The 15,985-nt window shown below is 36.1% G+C and overlaps 2 protein-coding genes across 10 annotated transcripts in view; one reads left to right on the top strand and one right to left on the bottom strand.

Moving 5' to 3' along the window:
• The window catches only part of huwe1 (HECT, UBA and WWE domain containing E3 ubiquitin protein ligase 1), a 43,370-nt gene extending 43,208 nt beyond the window's left edge, over window positions 1-162 (bottom strand). For all 9 annotated transcript variants that reach the window (XM_051879060.1, XM_051879071.1, XM_051879069.1 and 6 more), the window contains exon 1: window positions 65-162. The gene's annotated coding sequence lies outside the window, so the exon portion shown is untranslated. The remainder of the gene's footprint in view (window positions 1-64) is intronic.
• A 2,023-nt stretch (window positions 163-2,185) lies between these two features.
• Window positions 2,186-7,297, top strand: tmem107l (transmembrane protein 107 like). Its single transcript, XM_051879991.1, has 6 exons — window positions 2,186-2,353; window positions 2,478-2,568; window positions 2,648-2,715; window positions 5,170-5,270; window positions 5,539-5,635; window positions 5,749-7,297. Exons 2-6 carry the CDS (start codon window positions 2,482-2,484, stop codon window positions 5,816-5,818), a joined length of 423 nt encoding a protein of 140 aa, XP_051735951.1. The 5' UTR covers window positions 2,186-2,353; window positions 2,478-2,481; the 3' UTR covers window positions 5,819-7,297.
• The last annotated feature ends 8,688 nt before the right edge of the window (window positions 7,298-15,985 follow it).

The raw sequence follows: 15,985 nt of genomic DNA, 5'->3' as shown, positions 1-15,985 counted from the left end.
CGTTCATGTAGAGTTAGCCACAGACGTCTCCACCTAACAGACAAAGACTAATTTAAGCTCTTACCTCGATTGCGCCTCAACATAACTTCTCCATCTTACAGCAGCGAGTGGGGATGTAAATCTCGCGATATTTCAGTTGGCTTCCTGTGCTCCAATAGTAACCTGCTCTAGATACGCAGACCAACCCCTTCAGTGATCTGCTCCTATACAGAACGATTCAAAATATGATCAGTATTCGGTATAATTAAATATGTCTGTATATTAATCCATTTTTGGTCGTTTGTGCATCTCTTGAAACTTCGTGTACCCAAAAAACACTGTCAAAGAAGGAAAACAGATGCAACAAACAAGATACAATAATGCAAGTGATTAAATTGAAATTAAGATGTTTTTGCCTATTCAAGATTGTCATTTCTGCACCCTCAAGCCCAAATGGCAAAAGCAATAATCTAAAAATCTTCCTAAAACTGTCTTGCATTTAGAGCTATAATTCTCAATTTTTATTACTCTCCATTGTCTCCATTGCTAAAAGATATAACAGTGAGTGCATTCTATCTTCAATTGTTGCTAAAACTATAACGAAAACATTGTTTTCAGGTGTTTTTATTAGGCCTATCAGAAACTAGGGATGTAAATACACTAAACATTACTATTTTTAATGTTTTTGAATGAAGTCTCTTATGCTCATTAAGGCTGCATTTATTTCATAATAAATACAGAAAAAACAATAAAATTGTGAAATGTTATTAAAATTTAAAATTATGGTTTTCTATTTTAATATACCTTAGAATTTAATTTATTTCTGTGATGCAAAGCTGAATTTTCAGCATCATTACTCCAGTCTTCAGTGTCACATGATCCTTCAGAAATCATTGTAATATGCTGATTTATCATCAATGTTGGAAACAGTTGTGCTGCTTAATATTATTTTGGAACCTGTGATACTTTTTCAGGATTCATTGATGAATAAAAGGTTAAAAAGAACAGCATTTATTCAAAATATAAATCTTTTCTAACAATATAAATCTTCTTTTATCAATTTAACACATCTGTGCTGAATAAAAGTATTAATTTCTTTTTTTTTTCTTTTTTTTTAAAACGAAAGAAAAAAAATTACTGACCCCAAACTTTTGAACGGTAGTGTATATTGTTACAAAAGATTTCTATTTTAAATAAATGCTGATATTTTTTTACTTTTTATTCATCAAAGAATCCTGAAAAAGTATCACAGGTTATAAAATAATATTAAGCAGCACAACTGTTTCCAACATTGATAATAAATCAGCATATTAGAATGATTTCTGAAGGATCATGTGACACTGAAGACTGGAGTAATGATGCTGAAAATTCAGCTTTGAACACAGAAATAAATTAAATTCTAAAGTATATTAAAATAGAAAGCCATAATTTTAAAGTGTAATAATATTTCACAATATTGTTATTTTTTCTGTATTTATTATGAAATAAATGCAGCCTTAATGAGCATAAGAGACTTAGTTCCAAAACATTAAAAATAGTAATGTTTCCAAACTTTTGACTGGTAGTGTATAACAAATAACGATACATTTAAAGAATTTCCCAATGCCACCAATTTTTGAGGGGACACATTTTAATTGTTTACTTTGCCATAATTTTATGTTGTAGTGAAAAAGATCTCATCAGTTGTATAAAGGCCTATGTAATATTCCAAATTTTTCTAAAGGTTAAAAATGACGCCTATTCAAATTTACATATGAATTTTTGAACGATCTAAATGTAATTTATTTTAAATCATTTTAAGATATTTTGTGTCCCCTTTCTTAAAGTGATACTTCACACAAAAATGAAAATTCTGTCATCATTTACTCACCCTCAGGTTGTTCCAAACCTGTATAAATTTCTTTGTTCTGTTGAACACAAAGGAATATATTTTAAAGAATGTGGGAAACTGAACAGTTCTGGGGCTCCATTGACTTCCATAGTAAGTCAATGGTGCCCCAAAGCAGCCTGGTTACAAACTTTATTCAATATATCTTCCTTTGTGTTCAACAGAACAAAGAAACTTATACAGGTTTGGAACAACCTGAGGATGAGTAAATGATGACAGAATTTTCATTTTTGGGTGAACTATCCCTTAGGTTTACTAACTGCCCCAGTTAGTCAGAGAGCAACTCCTGCCAAAAGGTGGCAGCATGAATCTGTTTGATGGTCTGTTTTTGGTACATAACAGATTCGCCAAATAGAAGAAGAGTGTTGTCGTAGCAACCTGAAGCTTAATCGAAGGAAAACTGTCCACAGCTTTTGTTATTCAGTAAAACAGATGCCTAGAAGCAGGCTCTACTTTGTTATTTGACAGAAACAAATTTTAACACTGGTACGTATATCCGCGGTTAGAAGTCACACGTTTTGTGTAAACCGCTCGTTTACGAGACGAACAAGCCTTTAGTGCTGTGCTCAATTTCACAGCTTAATCTCACATGATGTCGTATTTTGTCTAGTCCAATGTCGGTGGTAAACACTCTGGTTCCAGCCCGTTTCTTGACTCTCGTCGCGCATCTTGTAATAGTAATCATCATATTCTGGTCTCGGGTAAGAACTTCTCGTGTGTTTAATCGTTATTGTATCACAGTATATCATTGCATTCAGGTCTGTGATTAATATCCCACAGGAGAACAGTGTCAGAGCTTGCCTACCACTAGACTACACTAATGAAGAATACAGGTTGGAGGACACGAGGTAAGAACAACCGTCTTGATCCAATGACAAATTAATATGATGTGAATTTTTTTTTTTTTCAATTTATAGTATTCAGAAGTTTTTGAAAGAAGTCTCTTATGCTCACCAAGCCTGTATTTATTTGAAATTATTACAATTTAGCTCTTTTCTATTGAAGTTTCAGCATCATTACTCCAGTTTTCATTGTCACGTGATTTTTCAGAAATCATTCTAATAGGCAGATTTGATGCTCATGAAACATTTCTTATTATTATCAATATTGAAAACAATTGTGCTGCTTAATATTTTTTGTGGAAACCTTGATACATTTTTTTTTTTTCTTCAGAATATAAACTTCAAAAGAACAGCAATTTTTTTAAATATATATTTTTGTAGCAATTCTTTACTGTCATTTTGATCATAATGCAGCCTTGCTGAACTTCCCCAACTTTTGAATGGTACAGTGCTCAGCGTAAATGAGTACACCCCCTTTGAAAAGTAGCATTTTAAACAATATCTCAATGAACACAAAAACAATTTCCAAAATGTTGACAAGACCAAGTTTTATAGAACATCTGTTTAACTTAAAACATGAAAGTAAGGTTAATAATATAACTTAGATTACACATTTTTCAGTTTTACTCAAATTAGGGTGATGCAAAAATGAGTACACCCCACAACAAAAACTACTACATCTAGTACTTTGTATGGCCTCCATGATTTTAATGACAGCACCAAGTCTTCTAGGCGTGGAATGAACAGGTTGGCGACATTTTGCAACATCTATCTTTTTCCATTCTTCAAGAATGAGCTCTTTTAGAGACTGGATGCTGGATGGAGAGTGATGCTCAACTTGTCTCTTTAGAATTCCCCATAGGTGTTCGATTGAATCACTTTCACCCTGTTCTTCTTCAGAAATGTGTTTAGGATCATTGTCATGTTGGAAAAGTGCACGGCGACCAAGGGCACGGAGTGATGGTAGCATCTTCTCTTTCAGTATAGAGCAGTACATCTGTGAATTCATGATGCCATCAATGAAATGCAGCTTCCCGACACCAGCAGCACTCATGCAGCCCCACACGAGGACACTGACACCATAATGTTTCACTGGAGGCACCATGTATTTTTCTTTGTATTCCTCACTTTTGCGACGCCATACAGTTTTGAAGCCATCAGTTCCAAAAACATTCATCTTGGTCTCATCGCTCCAGAGTATAGAGTCCCAGCAGTCTTCATCTTTGTCAGCATGGGCCCTGGCAAACTCTAGGCGGGCTTTTTTGTGCCTGGGCTTTAGGAGAGGCTTTAGGAGAGGCTTCTTTCGTGGACGGCACCCATGCACGCCATTCCTCTGCAGTATACGCCGTATTGTGTCACGGGAAATAGTCACCCCAGTTTGGCTTTCTACTTCTTTAGATAACTGCAGTGAACTTGCATGCCGATTTTCTTCAACCCTTCTCATCAGAAGACGCTCCTGTCGAGGTGTTAACTTCCGTGGACGACCTGGACGTCTCTGTGAGATGGATGCAGTTCCATACATTTTTGTACCACTTTTGCTACAGTATTCTGACTGATAAGTAAAGCTTTGCTGATCTTCTTGTAGCCTTCATCTTTCTGGTGTAAAGAAATGATTTTCTTTCTCAGGTCTTGTGACATTTCTCTTCCATGTGGTGCCATTGCTGACAGCATGAAATGGGAAGGGGTTTTAACACCCTTTTATAGTCAGCTGTCTGCTGGACACCTGTGTAATGAATAATTAGACTCACCTGTGCTTGAATTCTTGTTAAATTAGACATTTGTAGTATAAAATTTAGCTTTGCTCCAGAGACTTTCAGTGGGGTGTACTCATTTTTGCATCACCCTAATTTGAGTAAAACTGAAAATGTTGTTCTCTAAGTTATATTATTAACCTCACTTTCATGTTATAAGTTAAACAGATGTTATATTAAACTTAGTCTATTCAACATTTTGGAAATTGTTTTTGTGTTCATTGAGATATTGTTTAAAATGTTACTTTTCAAAGGGGGTGTACTCATTTACGCTGAGCACTGTACATACACAGATCAAGCATAACATTATGATATATATTGTTTTTTTTTATATATACAGTCAAACCAAGCACAACAACGAGTTTGAGATGTTGACTTGGCCTCCAAATTCCCCAGATCTCAGTCTAATCGAGCATCTGTGGGATGTGCTGAACAAACAAGTTCGATCCATGGAGGCTCCTCCTCGCAACTTACAGGGCTTAAAGGATCTGCTGCTGACATCTTGGTGTCAGATACCACAGCACACCTTCAGGGGTCTGTTTTGGCAGCAAAAGTGGGACCACCACAATATTAGGAAGGTGGTCATAATGTTATGCCTGATCGTTGTGTGTATATATATATATCTCCAGACAAACAATGACTATCATGTTATTTACTTCATAATATTTATGCATAGTAAATATGCTCATTAATCTTCCTAATCATTCAGGCTTGTGGTGGCATTATCCGTGACCTTGGGCCTGTTTGCCATCGAGCTGGTTGGGTTCCTCTGTGGAGTTTCTATGTTCAACAACAATCAAGCTCTTCTGTGTATCCTTACCAGTAGCACATCATCACAACAGGCTCAACAAGTAGATGTGAAGACACAGCAAAGCAGGCTTAGTTGTCGTCTTGAGATGGATATCTTTACTTTTATTATCCTAGAGCAGTCCAAAAACTAATGCAGTACAATGAGATCTTCGTGTTTGATCATGAGGTAGAATGACATTTGTAGTGACAGCAATTAGTCATTTTTGGTTGTAAATGATATGGCTATCATAATACTGGTACAGAATTTTATTTAACTGTCACTTTGCAGCTATTGGATGTCATGCCAGTGGCTCTGTGGCTTTGGCCTTCTTCTTATTTGAGCAATGGGCCTGCACCATCTACTGGTGGATCTTTGGCTTCTGTAGGTCAGTCAGTGTATAATTAACAGTCAATGCATAACTATGAATGGTCTTAATAATTTTTTTCGATTGTGTCTGTTTGAAAACATTTTGTAATCATGTTTTTCTCTATGTTTCAGTGTGATTCCAGCACTATATGAGATGATCCTCTTTGTTGTAGTGTTTGGATTTAAGAGGAAGCCTCTTTGAGTGTCTCTGCCCTCTTGGTTCAGGCGAGTCAGATATTGTCCTTCCATCACCGATGTACCAGAATCACCTGAATTCAGAATAACTTTCACTGGACCAATAAACCTGTTTCTAAATAAGTACTTTAAAAAAAAAAATGAAATTATAATATTTTGTACCCTTTGTAATGAATTAAAGCATTTTGTATTTTGATACAACTGATGACAAACTGGTTCTGTTTATGCTTCACGTTTTTCAGATCACACACGTTTACTCATAAAACCTGTTAATTATAAGCAGAAGAAATATGAATTTTACTATATAATAAATCCGATGACTCAGTGAGGCCTGCATCGCCAGCAATAACACTAATGCCCAGAAAGCCACTAAAAACATATTTAAAACAGTTCATGTGACTACAGTGGTTCAACCTTAATATTATAAAGCGACTAGAATACTTTTTGTGCGCCAAAAATAACAAAATAGTGACTTTATTCAACAATATTTAGTGATGTGTGATTTCAAAACACTGCTTCATGAAACTTCAAAGCTTTACTAATCTTTTGTTTTGAATCAGTGGTCAAACTGCCAGAGTCACGTGAACTATTGAAGTTTCAAAACAATTATGACGTAACGAAGCCTCGTTTACTGAAATCATGGGATTTTGGCGCTCTGAACCACTGATTCAGTGGTTGAATAATTAATGACATAATTTTCATTTTTGGGTGAACTAACCCTTTAACACAAATATCTAATCAGCCAATCACATGGCAGCAACTCAATGCACTTAGGCATGTAGATATGGTGAAGACGATCTGCTGAAGTTCAAACTGAGCATGGTATTTAAGTGACTTTGAACATGGTTTACTCATAAAACCTGTTAATTATAAGCACAAGAAATATGAATTATACTATATAATACTAATTGCACTCCCCAAATGCATAGAAGTTCATACAAAAATTAAAATTTTGTCATCATTTACTTAACCTCATGTTATTCTAAACCTGTATGACTTTCTTTCTTCTTGTGAGTGAACACTGAATGTTTTGATCATAATATGTTGACATTTCAGCTGGAATTGGAAGGTGTTAAACTCCTGGAGATTCACAGTGAGAATTAGCCAAACATCTGCTTGAGTCACAAGATACATGTACGCTGTAACTTTAACAAGTTAGCATATTTATTTTAAGCATATTTGCCAGATAGTCTATACACTGTTTTTTCAGGCACCTGTCAATTTTGAGATTTTGCACTTTTCACACCAAACTTTACAGTTTTATTCCTATCTATATTCTGAAGGCTTTTACAGCAGGATTTGTTGATATGTAATTTGCCTGTTATTATACAACATTTTATTCCTAAAAAAAATGGTGAATTTTTTTTTTTTTTTCTGGCTGTTGATAGTATTTTCTCATTTATGGAGTGATAAAAAGAGATATTCCCTCTGTAAAAACCTTTGAATTTAATATGTCCAAAAAATTAAACGAGAATTTTAAATCTGACGTCATCCAATATTCAGATTTTTGTTCTAGAAATTTATGCAAATGAGCACATATTTAATTAGATAACCCCTCATTTGCATATTCAAACATAACATTGTAATGCAAGAAATGTTTGCAATTTTTAATGTAATCAATCAGCTGGGGAAGTATGGTGATATGTATTAGTTAATTTTTTCCCCCTATTCACCTTGCCTTAAAAGTTAAAACCTTGAAAAAAGCTGCAGTAAGAAGAAAAAAGTTCACCAGAGCATTTCTTGTGAACCTACGTGAAGCACATCATGTACCTACATTATGTATTCCATCGGCTTACAAGGGTAGATTTATATTTATGTTCTTAGCAAACATCAAGGTGTTTGTTGATATGCTGTAGAACTGCCGAGAGAAGTTAGTCCTTCACAGGAGTGATGAGTCCGTGAGCCTGCGAGGTACATGGTGAACTGAGCATAGCTGACTTCAGCTGGACTGCACACACTCCTTCATTAGGATGGATGACAACACACAAATAAACAGTGACAGTGACTAGAATAACACAACAAATCCACACTATCCAAAGAAACAGCAAACTCTTTAGTTTCAGCTCAGTACTCATTGCTACAGTACAGCATTGCAGTTAGCCAGCCATTTAACAAGCTGTCAAAAAATGTTGACATTATTTGTCTTACTGAAAAAAAAAAAAGATCTTAGTCCTTGTGTCATTTTTTATTTAAATTTATAGTACATAGATTTACATATATATAGGTAGATCTATATCTATATAGGTAGGTCTATATACACATTAAAGGGTTAGTTCACCCAAAAATGAAAATAATGTCATTAATTACTCACCCTCATGTCGTTCCACACCTGTAAGACCTTCGTTCGTCTTCAGAACACAAATTAAGATATTTTTGATAAAATCTGGTGGCTCAGTGAGGCCTGCATCGCCAGCAATAACACTCCCTTTTTCAATGCTACTAAAAACATATTTAAAACAGTTCATGTGACTACACTCTTTTATCCTTAATATTATAAAGCGACTAGAATACTTTTTGTGTGGCAAAAATAACAAAATAGCGACTTTATTCAACAATATCTAGTGATGGACGATTTCAAAACACTGCTTCATGAAGCTTAGAAGCTTTACTAATCATTTGTTTCGAATCAGTGGTTCGGAGCGTGAATCAAACTGCCAAAGTCAAGTGAACTACTGAAGTTTCAAAACACTTACGACGTAACGAAGCCTCGTTTACTAAAATCATATGATTTTGGCGCTCTGAACCACTGATTCAAAACAAAAGATTCGTGAAGCTTCATGAAGCAGTGTTTTGAAATCGCCCATCACTAGATATTGTTGAATAAAGTTGCTGTTTTGTTATTTTTGCCGCACAAAAAGTATTCTAGTCACTTTATAATATTAAGGATGAAAGACTGTAGTCACATGAACTGTTTTAAATATGTTTTTAGTAGCTTTCTGGGCATTGAAAAAGGGAGTGTTATTGCTGGCCGATGCAGGCCTTACTGAGCCATCGGATTTTATCAAAAATATCTTAATTTGTGTTCTGAAGATGAACGAAGGTCTTACGGGTGTGGAACGACATGAGGGTGAGTAATTTAGGCATCAAACTGAGCATCAGAATAGGGCAGAAATGTGATTTAAGTGACTTTGAACATGGCATGGTTGTTGGTGCCAGACGGTATTTCAGAAACTGCTGATCTGGGATTTTCATGCACAACCATCTTTAGGGTTTACAGAGGATTGTATGAAAATTAGAAAATATCCATTGAGCAGCAGTTCTGTGCAAAAAAAAAAAAAAAAAAAAAAAAACCTTGTTGATGCCAGAGGTCACAGGAGAATGGCCAGACTGGTTCGAATTGATAGAAAGGCAACAATAACTCAAATAACCTCTTGTTACAACCGAGGTATGAAGAAGAGAATCTCTGAAAACACAACCTTGAACCTTGAAGCAGATGGGCTACAGCAGCAGAAGACATTTTTGTAATATCGAGCTTCTGCCGGACCGCCTTCCGTATTCAAAACTCTTGCAGTTCACAAAGCTTACGCGACATCCTATGCCTTCCTTATTCAGATTACGGAAAAAGTGTAACTGATGCGACGCCAGTTTACATTTTCTTTGTAACTTGAATATGGAAGGCGGACTGGCGGAAGCTCGATATTTGACTTCATAACTTTTTTAAATATGGATATTTTTTTTACATAAACGCATCGTTTTGCTTCAGAAGGCCTTTATTAACCCCCCGGAGCCATGTGGAGCACATATTTATGATGGATGGATGTGAATGGAAGCACTTTCTTCAGCTCATACTAGTGACCCCCATTAAAGCTTGGATGCGTTAGGATAGTTATTAATATTTCTCTGATTGTTTTCATCAGAAAGAAGAAAGTCATATACACCTAGCGTGGCTTGAGGGTGAGTAAAGCTTGGGCTAATTTTCATTTGAAAGTGAACTAATCCTTTAATCTCCAGTTGTCACTGATGATTGTCATTTGGACCTTTCTGGATTACAATCCACCATCAAAATGATAAGTTTAATTATTGCTGCTGCTGTGAGAAAAGGCTATAAATGATCCGCTTCCAGCAGCATCCTCACACGCCATATAGCCTACTAGCTGGGAATCCTTCTTCACGTAAACAGACGTGACGTAATAACGCAAAGACGAAGGGCTGCATGCTCGAATTTCCCGCAGAAACCCACCCGAATTAGAAAACATTATTACAAGAGAGTTTTGAACACTGACTGGTTATGTACTTGATTTTGGATAATTTTTAACCAAAAAAAGTTTGCAGCTTTAAGGTTGATTAAAGTAATTGGTTAATTTAAGGTTACTGAAAATATATTTGTTGACATATTTACTTGAAATGGAAGGACTTGCAATTAAACAGTGCTGAGAACCGTCTCTCCATGTCTTTAAAATAAACCCCATCTCTCACTTTCTGCTCTGGTGACACCTATTCATGTACCCTGATTTTCTTGGACAAAATCAATACCTCCATTTCCAAGAAACTTCCTTCATATCCTCTAAATAATCCAACCACTCGTCCTAACTTAAATAAACCATAGCAATCAATAAGGCAACTTCAGCCAAGACGCTGCATCGGCCTGTCTTTAATGAGCTCCACTCTCTGTGTGTACACAGCCCTATTTCCTCGGCAGCTCACGCAACTGTCTCCACACATATTATCGGCACGCTTTGCTTCCCATCGTTATTTTCGTCCTTGTCTCCGTTTGCCATGACCCACCTCATCGCCTGACCCCTCTGCTGTCTGTCGCATAGTGAAAGCTCTCTTCACCCTAGGCCAATTAGTGTCAACTAGACACCAACAACATCAGTGACCTCTGGCTAGATAATTAAAACTAAATGGAAGGTGCATCTTGACAAAAAACGCCATTTCCGGTGACTGGGCCGGGACCTTTTGCCTTCTCCTTCAGGGACTATTAAGACTGTGCACACCACTATACGTCTAAAGTGTATTGGTATCACCCTCCAGTTGTATTGCACAAGTACTAGTGATCTAAAGAAAAGAAAATAGAGATGCTTTGTAATACGACAGCTTCAAAAAAAAAAAAAACTGTGATGGTTATTAACTGCAGTTTTGTGGTGAATTTTACCGCAAGACTTTTGTGAAGCACTGTCATACTGGAGTCTCATAAAATGCTAAAGGCTATAAATAGGGCATTTTATGTAATTGCAGTTGAGTACTGTAGCTATTAGAAATAGCAGGATGTAAAATAGGTTTTAAGAGATTTACCATTGTGAACTTTAAATTGAACATGCTTAGTCAATTAGGGCCTTGTCTTTCAGGTCTATTCAAGTTACAACACTAAAGTGCTGTTTTTATGTCACTACCAAAGCATGAACAGTAGAGGGCACTAGTATGTATGTTAATAGTATGGCTCCTTAGCATTCTCAGTATCAATTAGCATTTATTTGGCAAGGAGAGATCTGCCTATTTGAACCATTTCTAAATATTTTTATTTGAAACATATGTTGACCGCACAATCTGTGACAAAACATTTCTTTAAAAGCTGCGGTTCAGATTTTGATACTTGCATATAAAGTTCACCTCCATCATTAGTGACATTAAGCAGATAATTTGTGGCAATTTGAGTAGATGAAATAGCGTTGATTTATGGATTGACATATGGATTATCCGGTTACCCTGTCAGTGACATATCATGGCCATTGTTACAACGTGCTAAGATTTAACGTCCATAATGATGCTGGAACTCACACGGTTTAATTGCCATCATATAATGCTTTTCATATGGTGTTGCAAACCATTGTTAAGTTGGAGGAGGTTGCTTGGTTAGTATAGTTGACAGAATATTTGTGTGCATAATTTTTTTTTTTTTATTTAAAGAAAAATTTAATTTCATCAAGGCAATTTCATTGAAACTAAAATATTTATGTGAGATTATTTTATGCCTTCCTATAATGGATAAAATATGTTTCTGTTAGGAAAAAAATCTAATTATCATCAATAGACCTGAAATGCACCCTAAATTGTATATTGACTATGCTTTTAGTAGACATTTTTAGTGCAGTTTTGTCTGTATGTGTTCCTTGAATTGAACTGCTATGCTCTATCAGTTAGGTTACACTACATTCAAGTTACATTTAATGTCTGTTACTTCATGTAGCTACTTTAGTTGCGCTAGAAAAATTAAAAATAGCTGCTGTGCTTGCATATGAAGACCACACAGAGAAGTGTTATCTCCTGTCCCACTCCCCTCAGCGCCGATGATGTATTATAGGTAGTGTGACTATTCTAATAAACACGGTTGGGGTAATTAAGGCATGGAGAGGCAGCAGACAGTGGTGGTCTAGGGACAACACGAAACGATAAATCACAACTCCTGGTTCCGCCTTCTCGAGCGTGGCCGATCACACTCACCGAGAAAGCAATTCTGCCAACCTGGGTTTGCACATTTGTCTTCATCAGCCTGTGGTTGTTTTGGGGCTGGTCTGAATTTGCTGGTTCCCATGGTAATCAAACAAGCTAGAGATATCAAATGTGTCCATTTTAATGTCAGCAATGGCGTAACATTTAGGGCAAGCCTGGAAGCTAACTGCATGTTTTATTATGGAGCCCAGAGTGGACTGGATTAAGGCTGAATGGGAAATGTTTCATGAGAGCGGGCAAACTCTGCTGAAAGTGCACAGCCAAACAGTAATGTCAATAAGCAAGCATACCTTGAGTTTGTAAAAGGATTTTGTAATGTTGTCAACTTCTGTATAGACATTTTCAATGTGGAAGTAACCTATTTTTGTAACTGGAAGCGGATGAGACCGGGAGTCTCGACACATTCAAGTTACAGTGTGCTAAATACAACAATCCACTGAACAACTATTTATTAACACTAATTTGAGAAGAATACTTTAAAAAAATATGAAATATTATCTAACATAAAAAAGTCTATTTAAAATGTTTAAAGTGCCATTTATCACATTTCATGAAACAGAAAAATTGGAAAAGATAACCAAACATAATACAAAATAAAACAAAAAATATCAAACAACTAGCCCTAAATCGACCCTTATGAAACATCCAAATGACCCACTCTGCCTGAACTATAACTATAATGATAACTGTAACTATATAGTTTTGACAATCACTGAAAAAAAATTGGTGTAGAAACAATTTTAACTCCTCGTAAATTTCACAAACAATTAAAAAGAAACGCAAGTAACACATTAAACTAAATGTGAAATTTTAAAGGGGTGGTATGTAAAATAAGTCTCTGATGTCCCCAGAGTGTGTATGTGAAGTTTTAGCTCAAAATATCCCACAGATAATTTTTTATAGCATGTTAAATTTGTCACTTTTTGAGGGTGAGCAAAAACGCTCCGTTTTTGTGTGTGTCCCTTTAAATGCAAATGAGCTGCTGCTCCTAAGCAGAGGGCGGGGTTTCAAGAGCTCATGTTAGCAGTGCCGATTACCTCACGAAGACTCACTGAAAATGTCAGAAACTGTTCAGCCTTTTATGCTCAAACCGAAGTCGGACAATGATGGAAAGACTCACGAAGAAGTGACAACATGTAGACTGCAACAGGACGTTTCTGAATGGTTAGTTGCTTAATTTATGTAGCTGATGTAAAGTCATTCATTAGCATATTCTGTCATGATAATCTATAAATCGCTTGTGTGGGAACTGTTGTAAGATCCTACAGAGCCAGAGAATATATGCTGCATGAAGATAGAACAGGTGTAGTTTAGTTTAATTACGGTTATAACTTATGTCGGCATCTTTCTTTTATGACATGCTATTGCATTTGTGTAATGTACTATATTGCAATAACATGGCCTCACCCCTTTGTTGTGTGTTCTCGGGGGCGGGGTTTATGTAAATTTTAGGGTTAGTGATGTCACCAACCCAGGAAGAAGCTCGTTGTAGTCCTTACCAGCCGTATAAAAAGCGATTTCTGTAAAAGAAAATATCTCCCTTTGCTTTGAACTTTGAGCATCGTAACTTTGCAGATGTTGTTTCTGCTCAAACAGCAACATTACACACTAACTAAAGTTAAAAAAGTCTAATTATAATCAACCACCCCTTTAAGTGGAAAAACTGAAATAGTCTTTTCTTGTAAAACATACTCCAATAGTTTTTGTTTTATTTAAAACTTTTGTTTTATTTTTTATATATATATATTTTAAAGTGTAATTCTATGAGAATAGCAAAGTTCACATCACATCTATAATGATAATGTCACAAAGGAACGACAATGTTGGAATCAATTTCAGAATGATTTTTTTTCTAGCTGATGAATGAAAAGGCAATCAGAAACAACTTGACTTTAATGCGTTCAAGCATTTAAAATGGTGGACAGCATAACTGCAGCGCTTATAATAAACAAAATGTTATTGTTCGCTGTTGTGGACACTAATATCATTAGTGTTGGGGAAAGTTACTTTTAAAAGTAATGCATTAAAATATTGTGTTACTCCCTAAAAAAGTTGCTTTTTATGGAGAGTAATGCGTTACGTTACTTTTGTGTTACTTTTTCTCATCTGGGCTGGACCTCAACAACAAAAAAGTTGTATTTTTGGCAAATGTAAGGCTTATTTATTTCACACCAAAAGTAAAATAAATAAGCCTCATGCTGAAAGAAATGAAAATCCACACCTGTACAGTAGAGGGCACAGTTCAAATGAACAAGCCTTTCAGCTGTGCTGCCATTCTGGAATACAGAAGAATAGGACTCAGGAGAAGAATTAAATGAGTAAATATGCTCACATTTAGTCTAGAATAACCATCATGTTTACACAGTGCACACAATGTCTTTGCACTAGTTACTTGAAAAAAGGTAATCTGATTACGTAACTCACGTTACTTGTAAAGCGTTACCTCAACACTGATTATTATAGTTTTCTCAATAAATTTAGAGTCATAAATAATAGTATTGATTTCCATACAAACAGAAGGGCATTTTAGCCACAAACAAACTATATTCATAACATTAAACAAAGGATAAGGACTCCTCAGGTCAGGTGTCTGTCTCTTGTCCAAATGCCTTCAGGATGCATCTGATCTGGACAGATGCCATTCAGACACACCTGAGCCCGGCGTGAAAGTGAGGAGAGACAACAAAACAGAGGTGTGTTAGGTTTCAGGAGAAAAGCAGGACTCAACTGGACTGAGAGAGAAGGCTGTGGAGCATTCTGCCTCTGAGGGACAGAGAGGCAACAGCAACCGCTGGAGCAGGAGATTCAGCCAGACAGAACAAAAAACCCAGGAGCAGCCATGACACATGATGGACACTAAGAGGCAGAGAGAGCTTGTTTTTTCCCCCCACTCCACCCAAATGCATTAACTATTCTGAACCTGTGCTGAAGGATCTTAAAGCAAAGGACAGAAGCCATTCCATAAGCTCCAGTGATGTTGGAGTCGCAGAACTGTGTCTGAATAAAGACAGGCCTCAGCGATACTCTCCTGTCTAAGACGAGAGCAGAACGCAACAAAGTAATGTATACAACACAGAACACAACAAAGTAGAGTAGTCAAAAGTAGCAACTTCAGTACCAAGTACTGAAATTTTAAAAATGTGATGCTTACAGCGATGTTGATCGGATTCGTAAACACCACTGATTGGCCATTGAATGACACTCTTCACTGAGTGCTTACACAGATACACATGGGAGAGTTTGAAATCGCGGACCAGTTTCAAACTTTCAAACGCTCCTGTTTTCAAAACTTTCAAATACAAACACTTCCGTGTGCTTTCAAACGCTCCCGTGCGATGATCATTGTAGCCAATCACAGACATATCCAATGAATGCGTGAACACGATGGCCAATCAGAGGTGTTTACGAATCCGCTCAACAGCGCTCAAAGCGTCACATTTTTAAAATTTCAGTACCAGTTGGTAGTGAAATCAGTACTTTTGAAACTCTACAACAAAGTAATAAATCAATTTTTCTTCATAGGAAAAAAAAATGATTTTTTTTTTAAACAATAATGTATAAACCTTTCAAGTTTAAACTACTACGATCTCTGAAGGATAAGCACTGGTGTACACTCATATGACATCAACCCGCATTCTCCACCATTAATGTAGCAAATTAGCTCAAAGAAATATGAATAATTAATCAGAATTAGTTATAATTAATTATAAATATTTGGATCGGTTAATAAAATTAACTTAATGTAATAAAACCTGTATGGCCAATGAACACTCAGTGTTAATTG

Source organism: Ctenopharyngodon idella, chromosome 22 (genome assembly GCF_019924925.1).
Source record: "Ctenopharyngodon idella isolate HZGC_01 chromosome 22, HZGC01, whole genome shotgun sequence".
NCBI classification, from domain to species: Eukaryota; Metazoa; Chordata; class Actinopteri; order Cypriniformes; family Xenocyprididae; genus Ctenopharyngodon; species Ctenopharyngodon idella.
Note: the sequence above shows the minus strand (reverse complement) of the source record. Positions and strands in the feature narration are given on the sequence as shown.